This window comes from Ictidomys tridecemlineatus, chromosome 3 (genome assembly GCF_052094955.1).
Source record: "Ictidomys tridecemlineatus isolate mIctTri1 chromosome 3, mIctTri1.hap1, whole genome shotgun sequence".
NCBI lineage: Eukaryota > Metazoa > Chordata > Mammalia > Rodentia > Sciuridae > Ictidomys > Ictidomys tridecemlineatus.
The window spans coordinates 20,186,731-20,208,343 of record NC_135479.1 but is presented as its reverse complement, the minus strand read 5'-3'; the positions used below and the strand labels follow the sequence as shown (position 1 = coordinate 20,208,343).

The window sequence follows — 21,613 nt, the reverse complement described above, 5'->3', positions numbered from 1 at the left end:
GGAAAATACTAGGTGAGATCAAAGAGAGAGCTTCTGCCACCTCGCAGGCATAAAAACCTCCTACTTTGGCCCAGCTTGGCTTCCGATCACAGTAGGATTCCTGCCTCTCCCCACGCCCAATCAGAACCAGCTCTTCTCTCTGATGCCAAATACAAAGAAACAGACAACATTTGCCCCGGCATTCTCCATCCATTAATATGGACTAGAACCCATCTTCCCTACCCCATGTGGATCAGGACTATTTCTACTTCTTCTGCTCCCCTCAATACAGATTAGGACCATTTCAACTTCTGTTCACTCCCTCCCTCCCAACATAGGCCAGTGCCTCCTCTGCTTCTGCATTTCATCAGGGACATTACTCAAAATCTGTTTGGAACCAAAGCCCACCCGAGACACGGTGGCCATTGTGTCTATGACCCTAGCTAAAACAGTCATACTCTGGAGCCTGAGCTGGAGAATGGAACTAGGACAACCCCCCCACACAAGTTTGTGCCCACACCTTGTTCCATCTGAGTGTCTTGGGTTTTGTTTGTTTGTTTGTTTTGTTTTTTGATTAATTATTTTTACACAAATGGAGCACAACTTTTCATTTCTCTGGTTGTACATGATGTAGAGTCACACCATTCATGCAATCATACCTGTATATAGGGTAATAATGTCCATCTCATTCCACTATCTCCCCTGCATCTTGTTTTTTTATATCATCCATAACCTGCCCCCCCAACAGTGATCATCAGAGAAGTGAAAGCTGAGAGAAAAGAGAGGGCTTAAGGGGGAAGAGGAGATGAGGCTGAGTGGATTCTTAGCAGGTAGGGGCTCTTCCCCTGCCCTGCAATGGTTCCTTATACAGGAGAGGTAGGTAGTCCTCTGAGCCTACTTTTCCAAGGCTGGCAGTGGGCCTGACCCAGGACTGTCCCTCCCATATACTGTGTGTTTACTGTGACTGAGTGGTGGGAAGGAGAGTGTATAGCAGGCCCCTAGGGACTCATTAAGGTTTCTCCCTCATCCCTGGGGATCCCTGGTGGCGTGAATGTGGTGCCAAGTGGATTGGCTGGCGCCTTTGCCCTTCCTAGAGACAGCAACAGGCCCCCGGGGTATGGTGAGGAGTGACTGCTGGGTTGGTTCCTCCAAAGCCCTGGGGCTCTCGGACCAACCCCCAGAAACAGCCAGAGCCAACAACTACAAAAATAAAAGAGTTTATTTCCTATCCAAAAGTGAGCCCAGGGTGCTGGGTGGGAAAGGAAAGCTGGAGACCAGGGCAGGTTTTTGAGAAGTCCAGGTCCTGAATGAGACCATGTGGATATGGGGAAGAACAGGCTTGGCTGGAGTCTGGGGTTGGGGGCAGGATAGGGAGTGATTCTGGGATTGTTTTGAGTTGCTGGCAGCAGAAGAGACCACCTTGAGTGACAGCCTGTAGAGAGACAGAAACAAATGTTGATAGACCCAATCCCAGGGGGAGAAACAGACATTACTGGGCCCCCCAAACACTCAAAGGGCACAAGACTTGGGAACCTACTCTAAGGTAGGGATTGCAAACTCCAATCACACACAGAGAAGACCAGACAAAGAATCCAAACAAGAGAAGCTAACTAGGTGTCAGGAGACGATCAAGAAATGTGGGAACAGCTATAATCCTAGCTACTTAGGAGGCTGAGGCAGGAGGACTGGCAAATTTGAGGACAGCCTCAGTAACTTAGCCAGGCCCTGTCTCAAAATAAAATAGAAAGTGTGGGGATATAGTTTATGGTAAAGCACCTCTGCATTTAATTCTCAGTATAGGAAAAAAAGAAAAAGAAATGTGGGGCCACAAAGAAATGAGGACTTTAGATCCCATCTAGAGAGAACAGCTGTACCAAACACCAGGTGATTACTGATTATTGATAGATAGATGTTGGCAAAGTGTGGCAAGATGTCCTACATTTTTTTTTAGAGAAGCTGGAGTACTAGATTTTCATGTGATTCTGTCTTGATTTTTAATGTTGGCGGCGAATTTGTATTTTTGAAAAAACAAAACAAAACAAAACAAAAAAAAACTCTTGAGAGTGGTATCAGTTGGCTTCCTGTGTGTGCTATGGGATGAGGTGAGCCCCTCCAGTCTAGGCTGACAGTGGGAGGTTTAGAGTGTCCTGGGTTGCTTAAATATCAACCAGAATCTGAAACCAAACCCTCTCAAAGTGACACTGCTTTCAGGGTCTCCAGCAAAGGATCCAGGAACTGGGACAGAGACCTCACAGGGTCATTGAGCTGTGTACCAAATGGAGTTCTACTATCTGTCTCTCTTGCTGAGTCCTGGACTCGTCCCAGCCTTTGTTTCCCAGATTGGATCTGGGGCCCCTACCCATCCCCACTGCTCCCCAATCTCTACCTGCCTCCAAGTCCTGGAGAGAAAATAGGACATCTCATCTGCCCAGCCCAAAGGCACCACAGTCCATCTCATGCCTGCTGGATTCCACGGCCTCAGGTGGCTCCCCTCACAGAGAAAGACGAGGGAAGATTTGAAAAAGGGAACAGGGTCGAGGTGACCACGCTTTGTTAAAAAGTCCAGAGAATCCAGAGCCAACCAGACCAGCTGGTGGCTGCTGACCCCGAGGCAGGAGGCCAAGGGGCCCAGCTCCTCCCTGGATAGCAGGCAGCAATGCCCACCCCAGACAGGCCTGGGCCTGGGGCCGGGGTCAGTGGAATGTGTCTGACCTAGACTGGTAGCTTTGCCTCAGAAGGCTTGGGGTAGGGGGTGAAGCTTCTGGCGTTGGGGAGGGTCCCAGAGGGTCAGGCTCTGAAGGATAGGGGGCCAACATGGAAGGTCTCAGGTCCATCTCCTCTGTCCCCACACTGGCCGGGCAGTGGACCTCAGCAAGCGTAGTATCCTGGAGGTTGGGTGGTGGTCCAGACACACAAGGAGAGATGTGTGATGGTCTCTGCTGGGGATAAGGAGGGCACGGGGGCCAAGCTGAGACTGCTGGGTGGCCTGGGGGACCCAGCCTGGCCTGCAGCAGGCCCATCACGTGCCGCAGCTCCTGGCTCAGCTGAGACACTTCCTGGTTGAGGCGGGAGATCTGTTGAAAACACAGCAAGTTGTTTCACAGATGCTACAACAATAACCAGACACACCTCCCCTCCCCCTACAGTTTGCAAAGCTCTTCAATAAAAGATCAGGCCATCCTGGGAAGAAAGCAGGTAAGGGGTAATTTTGGACTAGAGGTAAATAACCCAGGCTCTTTCCAAAAAGGATTTTAGGCAGCAGACACTGCGATATTATCCCCTCTCCCTTGCTTTTACAAGATGTAGAAAAATGTGCTCAAAGAGACCCATGTAGCTGTGAAGCAACAGACACATCAAGTGAACCCATCACACGAGCTCAAGTGTTTACATCAATGCTTTTCAAAGTAATGAGTGCAGAATCAATTGAGAAACTTATCAAAATGCAGATTTCTGGGCCTCGCCCTAGACAGCCCAAATTGGGTACGGCCCTGGAATCTGCATTTTAACAGGTGGTTCTGAGAGATACTCAGGTTTGGGAACCACTTGCCTAGAACCTTACAAAACAGGGGCTGGCCTCACTCAGGGCCCAGGACCCGCCCCAGCCCAGGCTCCACCCTCTGGGGTGCCCGCTGTTTGTCAGAGCCCAGGGAGAAGGAGTCCCAAGGGCTGGGTCTGTTCACTCTGTCGTGACAGCACTGCAGTCTCTTGGGGAGGGGGTAGAGGTAACACCTTGACATAGAGGATCTGGGCTCTTCCCTGTCAGGACTCAGTCATCTAGGCCCAGATCCTCAGGCCTGAAGACCTCTCAGCCTCCCTGCTCTCTGGCCCCAATATACACAGCTGCTAGACCTTCATTTCCCAGAGTTGGGTAAGGGAAAAGGACGTGAGTATCAGATATAGTTGGATGGCCCCAGGCAGGAGAGAGTCCCGTGGGGGCCAGGGAGGTTGGAGAAGAGTTCCATTTTCTTTGCAGGCTGGAAACCCTGAGCTGGTTGGAGGGGTCACCAACTGTTACTGAATATCTATGATGAGCCAGGGACTAGACTAGGCACATATGCACTCTCATCCTTATAACTCTGGGAAAAACATGTTATTATTTTTCCCATTTTTTAGGTGAGGAAAAATGAAGTTCAGAGTGGTTATGTGACTTGCCCAAAGTCATCCAGCTAATGTGACTTTCTGAACTCCAGAGCCAGACTTGCTTTCCAATTCAAGGTTGGAGGGGGAAAGCCAGCCCTAACCTACCTCCTGGTTCAGCCTGCAGACCTTTTCCTTCACCTCCTCAGCCTCAGTGGCCAGTTCCCGGCTGGGTCTGGTACCTGCAGAATGAGGTGAGGGAATGCAGGCAAGTTCATGAAGCATGAATATCTGAACAACATACAGCTTGGGTTAGACCCCTCTGTCACCAGGCAGGCAGGGAGCAAGAAAGAGAGAGTTCTGGGGTCAGGGAGCTGACCCTAAATTCCTTAGGCTGGTTGTAAGGCCCTGTAATTTCTCCCACCCTCCCCTGTTCTTCCATGCCTGATCCCACTCCCAGTTCTACACATGGAGCTTCTCTCTGTCATCTGAACAAAATAGTCCTCCGGCTTGCCTGCCTTCATGTCTTTTAATAGTTATGCTGTTCCACCAAAGTCCTACCCACCCTTTAAGAAGCAACTCAAGTGTCCCCTCGTCTCCTAGTATACAGTCCTGTTCTTGTCTCAATCACCGAATTTAGCACCTAGTTCTAGAATTGTTTATCTGTGTACACGGGTGTCTCCCCACTAGAAAGGGAGAGTCACAAGAGCAAGGGCCCCGTCTGGTTTATACGTGCGTTCCCAGGTGGCGCCTGACACAAGATCCGTGCCTACTGCATGTGGAGGGATGGAGGGATGAAAGGATAAATGGATGGGTGAATGTGAGCTGAAGTGACTGCTGCCCCTTACCTGTAGAGGGGGCCTGCGAGCGGGGCCTTGGGGGCTCAGCCCTCCTGCTGAACCGGAATGTAGGGGCCTCAGCTGTGCTGCCAGAGTCCTCAATGCCATCCACTATCCTGAGGATGGGGCAGTACTCATCAGCCCTGTGGGGAAGGCACAAGGGCCAAAACAAAGCAGGCGGAGAGCGAACGGGGCAGCAGAACCGGGGAGCTGGGAAGAGCAGTGGTCAAAGCAGGATGGGGCTGTAAGCTGTAGTTGAAAGGGTAGAGTAGGCCAGTGGGGCAGAGATAGGAAGGAGCGCTGGTTGGAATGCTAGGGATGGAGGCCATAGAAGGTTCTGGAAGCCAGCAGGGATATGGGAAAGGCAGGGAAGGCTGGCATCTCACCGGGGACTGAGGTCCGGAGGTCCAACGGTTCCCAGTGGGGGAATGAGAAGCTGGGGAGGCTTCCAGGCAGTAGTGCACCTGGCGGGGGCATGTGGGGAGGGGCTCTGGCCCTGGCCAGCCATGGCAGGGGAAGTTGATGGGGACAGGGAAGGAGAGGAGACAAGGGCTGAGAAGGGGGGCAGCTCTTCACCCAAAAGGCTGACCAGAGAGCCCCGGGGCCGTGCTGGGCTGAGATTGGGCAGCAGGAGAGGCCGGCGGGGTCTGGGACCACCCCCAGGCTCCGTGCCACCCTCAGCTTCTGTGATAGATGGCAGAGTCTTGTCTGAGGAGGAACCAAGGCTGTCCGAACGAGGCTATGGACAGAGGGTGCAGCCAATGTCACAAGAAGGTGAACAATGGACCTCTTGACTAGGTAGTCACAGCCTTTTCACTACCACATGCTGCCTCCCCTTCCCTTTCCCTTCTCCCTGCATCAGAGAAGCCAAGGAAAGGAGGCCTCACTCCCCACCTCTTCCCAGAGCAACTTCACCCCCACCCAGGAAGGAGAGTGTTACCTGGGAGAGGCGAGGGGATCGGGAAAAACGGCTAAGACCCTGTGGGGACATGGGGGGGATTCAAGTTAACTCCCACCTCCTCAGTTCCCTAGTGCAGCCCCTCCTAGTCCCACCCAACAGTGTTAAGGGGTTGAGAATTGTGGGGTCTTTTTGTGGAATCGAGTCAGACACCACAAACTCTGACTTGGAGGAATCCTAAGTGGCAAAGTGAGACTGAGAAGTAGCAGACAAAGCCCCTACCAAAGGTTGGTAGGGGCTGGGGATATAGCTCAGTTGACAGAGTGCTTGCCTCACCAGGCTCTGGGTTCAATCCCCAACACCACCACCAGGAAAAAAAAAAAAAAAGCCTAGGGTATAAAATCCAGGCCAACCCAGCCTGAAACAAAGTAGGCTCAGGAGACATTGGGACAACAGTGGAGAAGAAGAGGCCTCAGGGTAGTGGCAATTCAGGGAGGAATATGAAGGAGAGGCACTGTGGAGGACTGAAGTAGTGTGGGGTGAGGCCGAGGGGTGCTCAACAGACATGGGCAGCAGAGATGGTCCAAGGGCTGGGTGATGGCCAATGGAGCAGTGGGTTGGAAGATATTAAGCAGGTAAAGAAGGTGCCTGATGTTGAGAAATGACATTTTCAGGGTAGAAGGAGATGCCTGAGCCTCTCTGAGGCTGAGGGAGATCTGCTTTGAAGGAAGGGAACTTGGAGTGGGTGGAGACCATAAGAGGTCTACATACATTGGTGTCAGAACCCTGGCGCAAGTTGAAGGTAAGGTCCCGGGGCAGGCCAGCCCGGAAGGCAGCCCCGTACTCAGGATACAGCCGCAGGACTTCAGCCAGCCCTCGGCTGCTCAGCTGCTGCAGGCCACAGTAGGTCAGAGCTTTCACGTCAGCGCTGGTCTTCAGCACACAGCTTGGGCCTGCTCCTGACCCAGTCTCCTGCCCAGGCTCAGGGATATCTGCCCCAATCAGGTCCCCCTTCCCTGTGGGTAAAGGATGGGGACAGTCAGCTGAGGCAAAGGAACTAATAGGATATCAGTGGGAGGTAGTCAATGGGTTAGAGATGCTCAGTGCATTTGAAGGATGGTCGAAGGTGGGTCAATCAAGAGGATTGGTGAATATAATCAATGGAACTGAGAAAAGGTTGAATGAAGAATGACTGGTGAGGTTGGGGGAAAAATCTATGGGGATGTGAGCTGGAGGAATGATCAATGGAATTAGGTGATCAATGAAGAATGACCAGAGAGGTCAGTTAAAAGGAAAGGTCAATGGAGTTTTGGGCCAACAGGGAAGGGCAATGGAATTGGGAAATGGTACAACGGTAAAGGATTGATTGACTTGAGGGACAGCCATTGGAGAAAGATGGATAGGTTGAGGGACAACCAAAGGCATCAGGAGAGAGTGGGAGGGGAATGGTCAAGAGGGACGGTAATAGGGTGAAAAGACCCAGTGTGCTCCTCAATTGCATTCCAGATATCCATTAGAGGCATCCCATTATCTACACTCCTGGCCATCCCCAAGCCCTGTGGAAAGTTCCATGGTAGGTGGTGGGTGATGGTGGGGTCCTCACCCAGAATGGCCAGCACCATGTTGTCTCGGAGCACCTCCAGCGAGCCAGAGCAGACGTAATAGTGTGCCTGCAGGGCATCCCCACAGCGCAGCAGGTACTCGCCCGGAGCACAAAACGAGGTCTTGATGTGCAGGGAGAGGGCCCGCAGGCAGCCCCTGCTTGCTGCTCCAAATAGCGGTAGCTGCAGGATCTCCCGATTCAGGTGCATAGCAATGTCAGCTCTCAGCTCGTCTGGGAAGTCACGCAGTAACTGCATAAGGGGCATAGGTCATTCTGGCCATCCCCCTGCAACTATTACTTAAGTCTACAAATGTGTTACACTGTCTTCAAGGCAAGGGTGCCAACTTGCCCTGTGCTTTGAAGTCATTCATTAGAGATCTTCAGGAGATTTTCGTGTGTCTAACCTCGCAGGTGCTTGCTGACCACCTTCCAACCTCACTTCTGGGACAGAAACCAGGCTTTATCCCTTTTGTCCATTGCATATGGCTACCTACACACATTGGTCTCTCATGTGTCTTAGTTACTGAACCCCACAAAGTCAAGAGCCATCCCTGGTAGGGATGGCTTCAACCGGAGTCAGGAGACTGAGTCAACTTTGCTCTTAAATCCCTGAGGACTTTGGTCAATTGATTTCCTCTCTCTAGGTCTCAGTATCCCCATCTGTAAAAGGATGATGCTAGATCTTGAACATTACCAATGATCTCCCAGGGCCAAACTTACTGTCCATATTTCTGTCCTCATATAATTGCCCCTTGGCCACTCTGGTTTATTGACCTTTCCCTCTTGTCCCTTCTGGGTCCTTGAAGGACTCCCTCCCATTTCTCTTTCCATCTCTCTGGCTGCCCCTTCCTTGTTTTCTCCCAGGCTCCTTGCTTGGCTCATCAGCTTGCTTCTCACTTGCCCAAATCTCCCTGCATCATGGCAACCAGCTCCTGGCTTCCCCTCTACCTGTGAGTCCTGAGCCCCAACATGGGGTCCAGATCTATATTTCCAACTACTCTCTGGGCAACCTCCACCTGGATCTCCCACAGGTACCACACTCTCTTCGTGGCCTAAGCCTGGACTCTCACCCTCACTCCTAAGCTCAGTCTTCCTCCTGTAAAGCCTCCATCTCACCCTTCTGTCCAAGCCAGACAACTGGGAGTCACTCTGAGTTCCTCTTCTGCAACCATCTGGAAACCACCCAGTCCTAGGGATCCTTCCCTCAGAAGTATCATACCAACTAATTCCCTTCTTCGTCCCCGTGCCAGGTCCAGCCTAAAGATTCAGCAGGATAAAATTTAAACTCAAGGCCATCCATGCGCTGAGGCTACAGCCTCCCCAGTCCCAGCTGACACTCCTTCCCACCTCACCCCCACAGCATTCGCACACTCCTGAAGCCTCTCTCAACTACTTGCAGTTCCCTGAAGAAACAAACTCTGCTCTTTCACCAACGCTTCCTGCTCTGTGTTCCCATTTTCTTTTCTTTTTCTTTTTTGCCTGGAATGGCCTTCCTGTTAGAAGGCTGATTTCCTTCTTGTTCTTTATGATGTCCCCTCTTCTGGGCTACCTTCCTTACTCTGGGCCCAGACCCGGCAAGGGCCCTACTGCACCAACATCCTCCTGCATAGTACTAGCCACAGCCTGGTTTTCTGTTTACCCATCTCCCTCTGCCACCATTCTAAGGACAGGGGCTGGATGTAATCATCTCTAACCTCCCTACTTCCTGCAGTGAGGCCCCAGAGCAGGTGCTCAGGAAACGTAGACTGAGTGGAGAATGGCATTAGTGCAGTCTAGAGCTCCCTTTTGGCTCCCATATTCAAGTGCAAAGGAAAAGGGATTTGGACTTAGTTTGGGTGCAGTGCCTTTGGGAAGAGCACTCCCCTCCTTGGGCCTTATCTGCCTCCATTCCAAACCTGGAGAGGCAGTGGCCCAGTTCCCCCTGCACTGCCACATGTAGGACCTGGGATGAGACCGGGAACCCCAACTGTACTACCTCATTGGCGTCGATGCCACTGTTGACCGCCCACGTGGTCTGGAAGTATTCAAGCATGCGCTGCTTGAGGGGGCGCGGCAGGCGGTGCACACGGATGAAGTCCTTGAGGTCCTTCATGCGACTATGGTACAGCGAGCGGCGCGAGTACATGCGCTGGATGATGGCTGTCACGTTCCCGAACACTACGGCATGCATCAGCGCTGCGGCAGTGACAGGCAATGTGTCAGGGGCCGCCACCCCCTGAGGTGGGCTCCCCCCGCCGAGGTAGCCTCCCCATGCTCTCACACCCATCTTGCCCTGGATGGGTCTGCGAGTCCAGGAGAGCAGCAGGCTCCCGCATGCCCAGCTGACATTGGATGCAGGAAATAGGGGGTGGGTCACAGAGGCGTCAAACTGGAGGCTCCTCCATGATCCCCCCATTAAGTCATGAACTTGGGTTCCCCACTGGTTCAAAAGAGGTCACGGCTCTTTGTGGACTCAGTCGTGGGCACTGAGGAAACGTCAGTGAAATGAATACGCCGCGGTCAGGATTCGGGTGGACAGTTTGCTGTCCCTGGGCCTCAGTTTCCCCATGGGCACACAGGGCTTTGCAGGGATCCCAAGCATGGTGGGCTTCTGTCCTCACCACCAATGAGCATAGTGCAGATAGAGAAGATCTTCTCCGCGTCGGTGTTGGCGCACACGTTGCCGAAGCCCACGCTGGTGAGGCTGCTAAGCGTGAAGTAGAGCGCCGCGATGTAGGCGCTGCGCCGCGACGGGCCGCCAGCCGAGCCATTCACATAGGGCACCTCCAGCCGCTTGCCCAGCTCATGCAACCAGCCTGCGGGTGGAGGGAAGAAGGGAGGCACGATGGCGTGAGCGGCAGAGAACCCAGTGTCCCTGAGCTGCCAGTGCTCGACCTTGGGCAAGTATTTACAGAGGCAGAGGAAAGCAGGGCCCCTTTTCGAGGGTTGCCACAGAAAATAAACGGAGCAGCCTATGCCCGGGCATTGCCAGGGTGAACTGGCTACAATTGAAGTTCAAGGCTACCACTCCCTACACTTCTGACTGTTTGGGTGCCCCTTCAACTCTTTTTGCTGTGTGCCTCCCTGCTGTGGTACAATCTAGAGGGGATAAAGAATTAAGTAAATCGTCACCGGTTTAAGGAAAGTTACTGAAGCATAGGCTGTGTTAAGAATCATAACAGATGAGGGAGAGCCAACCCAGTCAGCAGTTGGGGGTGGGGATTCCTGGGGGTTACCTTAGGACAGGGCATTTTGCTTGAGATTGCAAGGAACAGAAAACTCACCTAGGTGGAGAAGAGATGAGAGAGAAGAGAGGGCAGATCCCAGGGAGAAAAGCATGTTCAAGGCCCAGAGAGAAAAGCAGTAAGTCCTAGGTCCAGGAGGGAGGTCAGAGTGGCTGCAGCCCAGAAAGCATGGGACACAGGGAGGGCCATGGGAATAGGGGGTGCTGGGCTGTCCAGGGAGTGCAAAGGGTGTGGACTTCATTTAAGGGCAGTGGGAGCCACTGGAAGAGTCCAAGCCAAGGGTTCAGCAAGTCAGCATTGATTCTTGGGAGACCACTTTGGCTTAGAGAGGAGGGTAATTGAGAAGGGATAAGATACGGGCAGGGAGATAGTAGGAGGCCATTGTAGAAGCCCAGGTAAGAGACAGGGTGAGGGAAGGGGCAAAAAAGATGGAGAGAAGAGGCCAGACCCAAGGAATACTGAGAAGTAATATCTGACATGGTAGGCCGGGTGTGGGGTGAAGGACAGAGAGGTATCAAGGACAATTCCCCAGGATCTGACCTGCCCTCTAAGGGAACACTGAGGGCTAGCTCCTGGTCAGTGGCCTTTAAGCCTAGAAAAGGAGAAAGTGATAGGGACAGGCCAAGCTCTTTCTGAATCTTTGCATATGCCACTTCCTTTGTCCAAAATACACTCCCCCACCATCAGAGTGTTTCCCACACTGTGTTTTGGTCACTTATCGCTGACCTTACTTCCCTGCTATGCTGAGCTTCCCGAAAGGTAGAGCCCTTGACTTTATTCCCATGCCTGATCCAGAAGGAGCTCAGGGAATGTATGCTGAATGAATGGGGAATTGTGGTTTGGGGGGTGGTGAGTCCTGGTGGAGAGTATCAGTTTGGGGATCAGGCGGGACAGGTGGGAAGTCTGGGGTTGGTGGCTCACCAATGTCCCAGAGCAGCGGGTCATTGGCCTCCATCTCCCGGCGCCCGATGACATACCAAACGCAGGCCATCCAGTGAGCAAGGAGTGCAAAGACGGACATGAGCAGCGTGAGCACCACAGCGCTGCACTGCGAGTACCGCTCCAGCTTCTGCAGCAGGCGCAGCAACCGCAGCAGCCGCACCGTCTTCAGCAGGTGCACCAGCGAGGTCTGCAGGGGTGAGGGTGGTGGCCCGGGGAGGATGTCAGCAGGCACGCCTCCTCAGAGCCCTCACATAGCCCTGGGTCCCCACCCAGGCCCTTCCCGCCAGACACCCTGGAGACAGGTGAGGCTGCAGAAAGAAAAGTATTCCTAGTGTCCGGAGAAAATAGCCAGGAAATGCAGTGGGGAAAGAGCATATTTAGCCACCAGGTAAGGACTTCCTGTGTATGCCAGACCCTGTGCTAAGCATCTGTCGTTCTCATAAAAAAAAAAAAAAATGTGTGCTTTTGATTTGATTATCATTGTTCCCAATTTGCTGATGAATAAACTAAGGCTCAGAGAGGCTAATGATTTGTTCAGTGTCACAGACAGGAAAAAGAAGCTGAGACTCAGATATTGACTGACTGACAGCAAAGTGGGATGGTTCAGGAACCAGTCCAAATGATCTCTTCAAGAACCCTGCTCAAAGTTCCAGTGTCCTAGGCACCATCAACTGTGGGCAAGAGCTGTTTGTCACTGGTGGGCAACTGACACAGAGAAACATGGTGGGGAGGGAACAGGCAAGAAGTTTCAGGACTAGAAAAGGTTAGGGACCCTCCCTTCCCTCTGTGGATCAGCCGAAGATGACAAGGAGAGCAGGGATTGAGGGCTCCTGGGCTAAACTAGAAGTGGATGGAGCCACTGGCTATTAGTCCAGGTCCTGTGAGCCTTCACTAATACTACCCCAAGTTCTATTATTATGATTATTATTATTTAGCAGTATTGATGCTTGAACACAGGGCCTTGCTGTGCTAGGCAAGTGCTCTACCACTGAGCTATACCCCAACCCCCAGACTCCTATTTTCATTATAATAGTTATTACTTCAATTTGCTCTTCTAATCTTGGAGATGGGAAGCAGATGGGGCTTATTTTGTGGGTGAGCGCAGCTTGGCAGCTGGAGCTAGAGGCTCTGGGATGTGATGTGAAGACCCCTACTGCCCCAGCAGGGGCCTCCAGGAGCATTCCCCATAGCCCTGACCCTACACTGCTCCTGGACCACCTCATGCCATTTTCTCTCATTTTAGGTGAAAGAACTGGAAAGGAGTTGGCCTTGTTTCTCTGGTGTGAGCCATGGGCTCTCCCAGCCCCCAGAGTTCTTGGCTCCAAATTTGAGTCCTTTAGGGATTCTCCCAGTCACCTGCCCCGGGGCCTCACACCTTTAAGAATCCTCCTCTGAATCTCTTCAAACTGGAATGTTCCTGGTTTAACTCTAAGTCTCTGGCTCTGCTGGTGCCTTGCCTACATCTCCTCTATTTCCACTCTCTCTCTGGCCCCTCAGCATTGATTCTCATCTCCCCTAAACCACTCACTTAGGTACCCAGGTTACCTGGGAGGTGGGTATACCAGTCTAGTAGACTTGGATTCTGAAGATCTGGTTCTAATCTCCTGCCTGCCACTGCTAACTGTGTGACCTCCAACAAATTGCTTAACCTTTTTGAGCCTCTTGTCAACACCTGGAGAAGATAGATAAGAGAACCTTTCCTGAAGAGTTACAGTGAATCTCTCATTTGATGATATGAGTGAAAGTAGTGAGCTCTAAAGTGTTCCTGAAGGTATCTGAGAAAGGAGGACTGCATGAGAGAAGGGCAGAGGCTCCTGCAGCTCTGGCTCTCCCCTAAGGACAGCCATCTGCCAGGCTGACACTGCCTGGTGGGCACAGAGGGGTGGATGCATGCCTGGGGATGGATAGGGAAGCCCTGTTCAGAATGGCCGAAGCCTTGGGGAGACTTACACACACACACACACACACACACACACACACACACACGTGTGTAGGAGCATGCACACACATGTGCACTGCCAGGAGAAGAGGCCCACAGCCCGTTGGCGGCTAGTTAAATCCGGCTGCGTGTAGGTGGTTTCCTGCTATAGCTGAGTGCAGCAGGGAGAACACAGGGAAGCTGCTCTCCACCTCCCCTCCCAACAGCCAAGGGGGGCCTGGGGACACAGGGTGGGACTGCCTCACCTGGATTCCAGGAGACCTACTATCTGCTGACCGGGTGTGTGCCAACCACTTAGGGCATCTCCAGGCAGTCCCAGGTGAGGACCCAGGTCCTGGAATGCTGGGTCTCCAAACCCACCCCATAGCCTCTACCTCCTGGGCTTGACTTACTGCACTCCCCCAACTGCTCTCTCTCCTTGTCTCCTGCCAGCCAAATCCTACTCACGGTTTAAGGCCTAGCTCTGCTCCCGCCTCCCTCAGGAACCCTGCCTTCCCAGACCACCCCAGCCTCTGCCCAGTGGGTGCTCCTGCCTCCCGGGCACTGGCCAGCTTTCAGATCATGTTTTCACAGGGTCATGTTCCATCCTGGATTTCCAAGGTCAGTCCAGCTCCCATGCAGCAATACCCAGCCCCCATCTTCTACTCCCATTCACCCTCTTCTGTCCCTGATGTCCCCCTCACCTACACAGAGACTTGGAGACTAAATCCTTGTCCCTTTTCCCCACAGTGACCATGCCCCACATAGTGCTTTGCAGACAGCTAAATGCTCATCATTTGTTTGTTAAATAAAAAATGTGAAAAGTACCACTCATCTGGCATCAGACCAATGCCGCCTTGGTAGCCATAGTTAGCTTTTCATTTGTCTCAGCTTCCCTCAAAGATTGTGAGCTGAGCTCTCCAAAAGCACAGACCCTCTCAGATTCTTTCCAGTACCCAGCCCAGTACCTACAGCAGGTGGCTGATGAAAGTTTGCAGATGGGTTGATGGGAAGGAATACATCTGAGTTTGGGATTGATGCTCTATTGGGAGATTCCATGCAGAAGAAAGAGACTAGGGCACATGGTTGGATGGGGGTCACTCACCACGGTGATATTGAAGACATAAAGCAGGTCAAAGGGCAGAGCGGCAATAAGATCCACAAAGAACCAGGTGGCTAGGTAGTGGAGGCCAATGGAACGAGGAGCAGAGATCACCTGGCCGGATTGGGACACATAGGTGGTACGGAAGTTCAGGATGATATCTGAGGGAGCAAGTGGTTGTTACTAAGCAGCCTTGGCCTGCAAAAGCAGGCCAAAGGATCAAGGAGCTGGGGAAGATGGAATGAACCTTGGAGAACCCAGTATGGAGGAGGAAGCAGGAATGGAGAAAGATTGGGCTCTGGCTGGTCCTTAGGAAGGTGAGGTCACAAGGCTGAAGGCTAACAGGGGCAGGGCACACAATCAATGAAAGATCCAGAAAGGTCTGGGTCCTACAGGCCCACGATGGAGGGAGGCTGGGTTGAATGGGTCCCCACAGCCCACCCTCCAGGGTCAGCAAGGCAGGGGGTCTGACCCAGGATGAAGAGCATCTCCACAGCAATGTCACTGACAAGGGTGTGTCTTGAAGTGATGGGAGTGTCGTCATCGCCTGAGAAGCAGACGTTGTAGGGGACGGTGACCGCAACATAGAAGGTGGCAAGGAGGATGAGGCCATCCCAGACAGCCTTGGGGACGCTGTAGTGGAGGAGGAGACAGCGGGATCCCCCCACGGAGGCCACCTTGTACTCAGGCACTGATGGCTTTGGCTCAAACACATTCTAAAGGGAGAGAGATGGCAGTTGGGAACTCTTAGGGGGAAAAAGAGCCAAGGCTGGGGGAAAGGGAGGGGCAGGGGATGGGGGAAGGGCGATGGTGGGTATTGCAAGGGCAACCATGAGAGTCTGAGATAGAATGTGTGGAGAGAGATTCTGAGGCTAGCACCTGACATTTCCTTCTCTCTGTTAAGCTACTGCCCAGACCCCCTTTTTAACCAGTCATATTTTGTGGGGAGTATCTATAAGGATTGACTCTCACCCTACTTGAGAATGAGGTTATGATAAATTGGATGTGAGCCCTAGCTTGAAGGGTCACTAATTCTCCCTTAAATTCCTCCTGGGTTCTGGGGTCCTGGTGGGTGACGGGCATGTCCCAAGGGGAGGGGAGGCTAGCACCACTTACCACACTCCCTAGATCTTTAACAGACTATAGAGAGGAGACTCCATCCCTTGGCTTTATCAGGATCTTTGGAGGTGGTGCACAGGGCAAGATGCCAGACCCAGAAAAACGGGGGCTTTCTCCCTAGGACCACAGCAGCTTGTGATTTTAACCATCTCCCTCCGCAGCCCACTGACATAACCTCATTGTTCAGGGTGAGATAATGTAATACTGCTAGAGCCTCATCCCTGTCACATCACTGGAGAAATGTCAGTCACCTAAGGAAGCAAGGAGGTGTGGGGGACTATGGGTTGGAGCAGAGGGTAGTATAAGGGAAGTGGGTGGACAGAGGAATGAGCCAGTGGAGAGAGACTGCAGGCAGGGAAACAGGGAGACAGTAGCAAGGAATTAAGGCTGGATGACTTGGCCGATGTTGGATGGGGGGGACTCACATTATTGGCCTTGATGCTTCCCTGGCCCCTGCGACCAAAGTGACCAGTCAGTCGGTGTAGGACAGTCCGGTTCTGCCTCCTGGTGGACCGAAGTTTTGAGCTGGCAGCCCTCCGACCAAGGGAGTTTTCTGTTGGGAAGAAGGGCATGGAGATAGGTTGGGACACATCTCAGGATGCTGTGTGGGAGAGGTCTTATGTGACCTTAGGCAAGGACTTCATGTCTCCTGCCCAGGCTTGCAGTTACCATGATTACTGTCCCCATGGGCTCCTGGAGGGTCAAGTCCTGGGCCTCCACTTTGGGTGATGTCCTTGAAAGAAAAGAGGAACAGCACAACTTCCCCCATCTCATTCTTGATGGGCATCATGTCCAGGAGACACCAAAAGGCTGAGCCTGTGGGCATGGAGAGAGGGAGGGAGGAGTGAGCAGCCTCATGCCACATCTTTCTCCCTGGTCCCCCTTGTTTGCTGGACATAGTCAAAGGCCTTCTTTGGAAGGTTCACCTTCCTTTTGGGAGATGGAAGGAAGGGACCCCAGAGATTTTTTTTAACCCCAGAGATTTTGTTGGTTAATTTTTTTCATCTTCCAGATGGGGAAACAAAAGTCCAGAGAGGGTTAGGAATGCACTCAGTCCCATAGTCAGCTTGTAACAGTATGAGGAGCGCTCCTAGGCTTCTACTATGCCCAGTGCACTCTGGGTGAGGTCTGGGCAGGGCTACAGGGCTGGTTGGGCCTCTCACCATCCTTTCTGTAGAAGCAGATTTCAGCTCGGTGCTCCTGGTGGCCCTCCAAGGCTTTGTGCAACCGCTGCAGGGCTGGCTCACTGGTCTCTGGGCCATAGAGGAACCGGCAACTGCAGGTTTTCTGCATGACCTCAGTACGGCCGTAGCCAGTGAGTTCACAGAAGCCGTCGGAACAGTAGACGATGGGAAAGCCTCGTGGGCCCTGTGCGTTGGCCAGGAGGAAGTTGCTGTCTGTGGAAGGTAAAGGTCAAGGTAAGTCCAGGCCAGGAGAAGAACTAACTTCCGATGGGGCAGCATTTGCCCCAAGTTGTAGCTAGGGGTCACTGAACCAGCTTCCTGGGCTTCCATGTGGTTCCTGATCCTCCTTTGGGATATTCTGAAATAAGGACAAGAGACAGAGCAAAGGGATAAAAACTCAAGCCTAGAAATGAGGCAGGGATACTAGAAGGTTGGAGAAGAAATCCCAAGAGGCCATGTGGTCCATCCCCCTGCCTTCAAGCTGGTGAGCTGTGACTGTAGAAGGCAGCTTAGCATGGTGGGTAAGAGCATGGACTACAGTACACTTCCCTGCCACATACTGACTGTGACCTGGGTTAATTACATTTCCTGTGTCTCAGTTTCCTTATCTGTAAAGGGGGACACAATGTACCTTCTTTGCATGGTTGTGAGAGTTACATCAATTCGTTTGGGGAGGACATGCCCTGGCACTTAGTAAGTGCTACTGTGAGAAGGTAAAATGATTCCCCCACATTCACTCAGCTTTGGAAGGACATCCATAGCCACCATCCTGTTATGCTATTATAGAGAGCAGGGCAAAGATTCTGATGACATCACACCCTTTTATTGTTAGGAAACCAAAAAGCAGAAATTTTCCAAACTCATAAATTTCCTTAGTGTGGGGGTAAGACAGTGATGAGAAATGTCCTCATTCCTGTCTTCCAGGAAAGGCCCACTTTTAAGCATTCCTTTAGCTATTTTCAGGGGATCTGCCCCCACTGCTCAGAGTCAGACTGGAGAGGGCATTGAGAGTGGCATTTCAGCAACCTCCAGAATCAGAACCTGAGCTGGCCCCCTCCTGCTCCAATGGGTGGGAGGTTGTGGGTCATCCAGGGACACAATCATTTGAAGGATGGGCCCTAAGACACAACTAGTTCTGGGGCCTTAGGAAAGGTGACTTTCAGGGGGTGGGATGGCTGACGGGGACACTAAGGGTGCCTGGGAGGCACTGGGCCCTGGGTGCAGCCTCCTTCTTCCATCCCAGGGCCCGTTGCCTCGGTGATGGGCGCTATGGAAACAAGGAAGGTGTGTGTGTGGGGGGAGGCGGGTAGGGCACTGGCGGCTCGATTTCCGCCCTCGGGTACCGTTCCGCCACCCTCCCGATCCAGGTCAGGGTTCCCTAGGCGGACAGGGGGAGATCTCTGGGCTTCAGAGTAGAGAGAGGGAATGGCGGGAGAAGAGGCCGGGAAGGAGTTGTGTGGCTGTCCAAGGTGCTGAACCTGGGACCCGAGCTCCGGTGGGCGAGCTGGGAGTTCCCTCCATCGCAAGGACCGCCCCCTCCCGCCTCATCCATCTTAAACACAGACGCCCCACGGTTTGGAGGCGTGTGACCTTAATCCATGCTAGGTCCTGCCGAAGTCTGATCTTTTCACCTTTTTGTGGGGTAAAAGGGAGCTGGAATCGTCTAGGAGTCGTCCCTAGAACGCCTGGCCACTTCGTCTCACCTCCAGGTCTCAGATAACCCCCCATACACGCCCCCAAGCCCAGCTCTGCCCGGAAGTGGGTGATTCTCAAATCTCCTCTCAGTTTTGCCGCCTAGAGAGCCTCTGGTGTCTCCAGTCACACCTCCTAACCTTGACCCTCCCATCTTCCCTGAGCTCTTGGCCCTTTCCCCTCCTCCCCTCAAAGGGCGCTCCGCTCCCTGTTTCTTCACCAAGCTTCAGGAGTCCCTCGACCCTTAACTCCATTCTCTCTCCTCGACTTCACCGCATCCAGGAGACCTGACCTGGCCCTAAGGATACTTGGCCCCCAGCTTGAACCTCCAGCCGCAGCCTCCGCCCCACTCACGCGTGCCGTCAAAGCGGGTGGCGATGGTGTCCAGGAAGGTGTTTTGCGGGGCCAGCAACCCCTTCATGACCGGCATGGCCTCGAGGTGAGGGTTCGAGGCGCTGAGCGATCAGCGCGGCCGGGCCGGAGGGGGCGCGCTGCCGGCGGGACCTGGGCACCCCATGCGCCCGCCTGCCTCCTTCCCTCCCTCTCGCCGCCGCTGCCGCAGCAGCCGCCTCTCTGCTCAGAACCCAGTAGCTCTGAGCTTCGCTCGGCGCCGCCCCGGTCCCCCCACCTCCCTGCGGGTCAGGTTCTTTCCCCTGGGCTCGGCCCGCTCCCGCCACGTGCCCCACACGGGGAGGGGCCGCCAGCGATACCAGCACCCCTCCTCCCAGAGGGGAGCGGCCCACGCGAGTCTCTCGGGGAAAGAATTGGAGACACGCCCACCGGGAGGGGAGGCCAGAAGTGGTGGGGCAGGGCTTGGTTAGCAGACACGCCCTCCTGCCATGGTGGCCACGCCCCCACGCGTGGTTCCCTGGCTGTTCCTGTGGCTCCACCCCATGGGTTTCCCCCGCGTGCTGCCCACGCTGGAATTGGTATCTGATACACAGTGCCGCCTGCCGGAGTTGGGATATTTCACAGCATTCCCCCTATGCTCCAGTGTCAGATACCAAGGGTTAAGAGCATAGTTTTGTGGATGTGAATACACAGGGGATTATTTGGAACCCCAACTCCTAGAAAACGCAGGTAGCTCTTGCCTTCTGCCTCATTTTACGTAGGGCACCCTGGCAAGCTCTACTTCTGAGCACACGGGCTGAAATGAAAAGAGTTTTGGAGTCTGCCACATAGAATCCTAGATCTGGACACTATTTGTCGGACAGCCTTTCAGAGACTTGCTTTCCTCATCTGTAAAATGGAGCTCATAATTCTTACCTTATGCAATTATTGTGAGTATTTTGAAGCTTAATGTCTATCTTTGGCACAAATGAGTGTCTTGAAGGGGGAGTGCCTCTTGTTCTCCCTCTTCTTACAGTCCTAATTTAACCCACTTTCCTCTGCTGCCTTTCAGGTGGAAGAGAATCTGAGAGGCAAGTTAGGGACAGCCAAAGGTAGTTTTGAAGTGTAGAACAGAGACACGGTTTGCAAATCTTCAAGAGTGCACAGGTGAAAATTCTTTTTTCTTTAATACCAGGGATTGAACATAGGGTCTATGCACATTTTAGGCAAGCACTCTATCACTGAACTACATCCCCAGCCCATGAATTAGAGTCTTTAATTTTCTCCAAGAGGACCCAGTATAGCCACAAGAGAAAATTAGAAGACCCAGACACAAAACTTTTTCACTACCTAAACAGAAAATTATTGGGAAAGCAGAGTTCGATGGCTGAGTGTGGTTGCTTCCTGGGACAAAGCAGCTTAAGCCAGTAAAAATGGGAACCTGGATAAGCAGTTTAAACACCTCCCTCCAGGGCTGGGGATGTGGCTCAAGCGGTAGCGCGCCCACCTGGCATGCGTGCGGCCCGGGTTCGATCCTCAGCACCACATACCAACAAAGATGTTGTGTCCGCCGAGAACTAAAAAATAAATAATAAAAATTCTCTCTCTCTCTCTCTCACTCTCTCTTTAAAAAAAAAAAAAAAAAAAAAAAAAAAATAAACACCTCCCTCCAGTCCCCTCTTAGGATTTAAGCTGGGCATTATCTGGGATGTTAGATTGCTAAAAAGTATCACATCTTTTTGTCTTTACTTTTGAATGTCCTAATAGTTTCCTAGGCTGCCATAACAAGTTACCACAAAGCAGGTGGCTTAAACAACAGAAATCTATTGCTTCACCGTTCTGGAGGCTAGATGTTGAACCAAGATTAAGGTGAAGGCAGGGTTGATTTTCTCCAAAGGCTGTAAGGTAGAATCTGTTGCATGCCTCTCCCCTAGCTACTGGCAATCTTTGGTGTTACATAGCTTGTAGATGCATCACTCCAATCTCTACTTACATGTTAACCTGGATTCTTCCTGTGTGCATTTCTGTGTCCAAATTCTCCTCTTTTATAACACCACTTAGAGTGAATTGGAAGTTTACTCCATCCTAGTATGACCTCATCTTAACTGATTACATCTGCAAGGAACCCTGATTCCAAATACTGTCACATTCTGAATGCTAGGGGTTAGGACTTAAACATGTTAATTTTGGGGGAAATGGGCATCTTTGGCTAGAGTTGCAGAAAAACCTTGCCTCACCTCTGTTTAAAAATCTTTTTATGACTTCCATTACTGCAGAATAAAGATCAAAGCCTGATGATTTGTGAGGGCCTTCACAATCCAGGCTGCGCGAACTTATCCACCTCCCTTTTGGTCTGTCACTGCTTTTCACACTCTATCCCGCCCAGCAGCCACTCTGGAAGATTCATTGTTGAAGCTCATATGCCTTCCCTTTGGGGCAGACTGAGTCCCACAAGTTCCATCTGGATTCCAGACCATTCCATCTGGATTCTGTTCTCCTATGCAGCCTTCTTGCTCTCCCACCCCTCCTGGGTGTCTCTCCTAGGAGCTGCTTCCCAGATCCTCTTGTCTTTTTTTTTTTTTTTTTTTTTTTAGTTGTAGATAGACACAATATCTTTATTTTATTTATTTATTTTTATGTGGTGTTGAAGATCGAACCAGTGCCTTTTAAGTGCCAGGCAAGCGCTCTGCCACTAAGCCACAATCT

General features: G+C 52.3%; 1 protein-coding gene and 1 long non-coding RNA gene across 3 annotated transcripts in view; one reads left to right on the top strand and one right to left on the bottom strand.

Annotated features, from left to right (window-relative positions):
- Nucleotides 1-1,180: 1,180 nt before the first annotated feature.
- On the bottom strand, nucleotides 1,181-19,363 carry Kcnh4 (potassium voltage-gated channel subfamily H member 4). Of its 2 annotated transcripts, none has more exons than XM_005321872.4 (17): nucleotides 18,932-19,363; nucleotides 16,865-17,098; nucleotides 16,371-16,517; nucleotides 16,127-16,254; nucleotides 15,055-15,298; nucleotides 14,586-14,743; nucleotides 11,542-11,749; nucleotides 9,997-10,191; nucleotides 9,372-9,571; nucleotides 7,397-7,646; nucleotides 6,565-6,809; nucleotides 5,836-5,874; nucleotides 5,282-5,634; nucleotides 4,905-5,011; nucleotides 4,225-4,298; nucleotides 2,366-3,053; nucleotides 1,181-1,411 (listed from the first exon to the last, which is right to left on the bottom strand). In XM_005321872.4, the coding sequence occupies exons 1-16, from the start codon at nucleotides 19,005-19,007 to the stop codon at nucleotides 2,673-2,675; spliced, it is 3,039 nt and encodes a 1,012-aa protein (XP_005321929.2). In that variant the 5' UTR covers nucleotides 19,008-19,363; the 3' UTR covers nucleotides 1,181-1,411; nucleotides 2,366-2,672. The 2 variants fall into 2 exon arrangements, with proteins under 2 accessions (XP_005321929.2, XP_077898131.1); XM_078042005.1 differs by having other exon boundaries at nucleotides 2,370-3,053.
- LOC144376028 (uncharacterized) overlaps nucleotides 18,413-21,613 on the top strand; it is an 18,128-nt gene continuing 14,927 nt past the window's right edge. The window contains exon 1 of the long non-coding RNA XR_013436023.1: nucleotides 18,413-19,016. This is a non-coding gene — a long non-coding RNA (uncharacterized LOC144376028). The remainder of the gene's footprint in view (nucleotides 19,017-21,613) is intronic.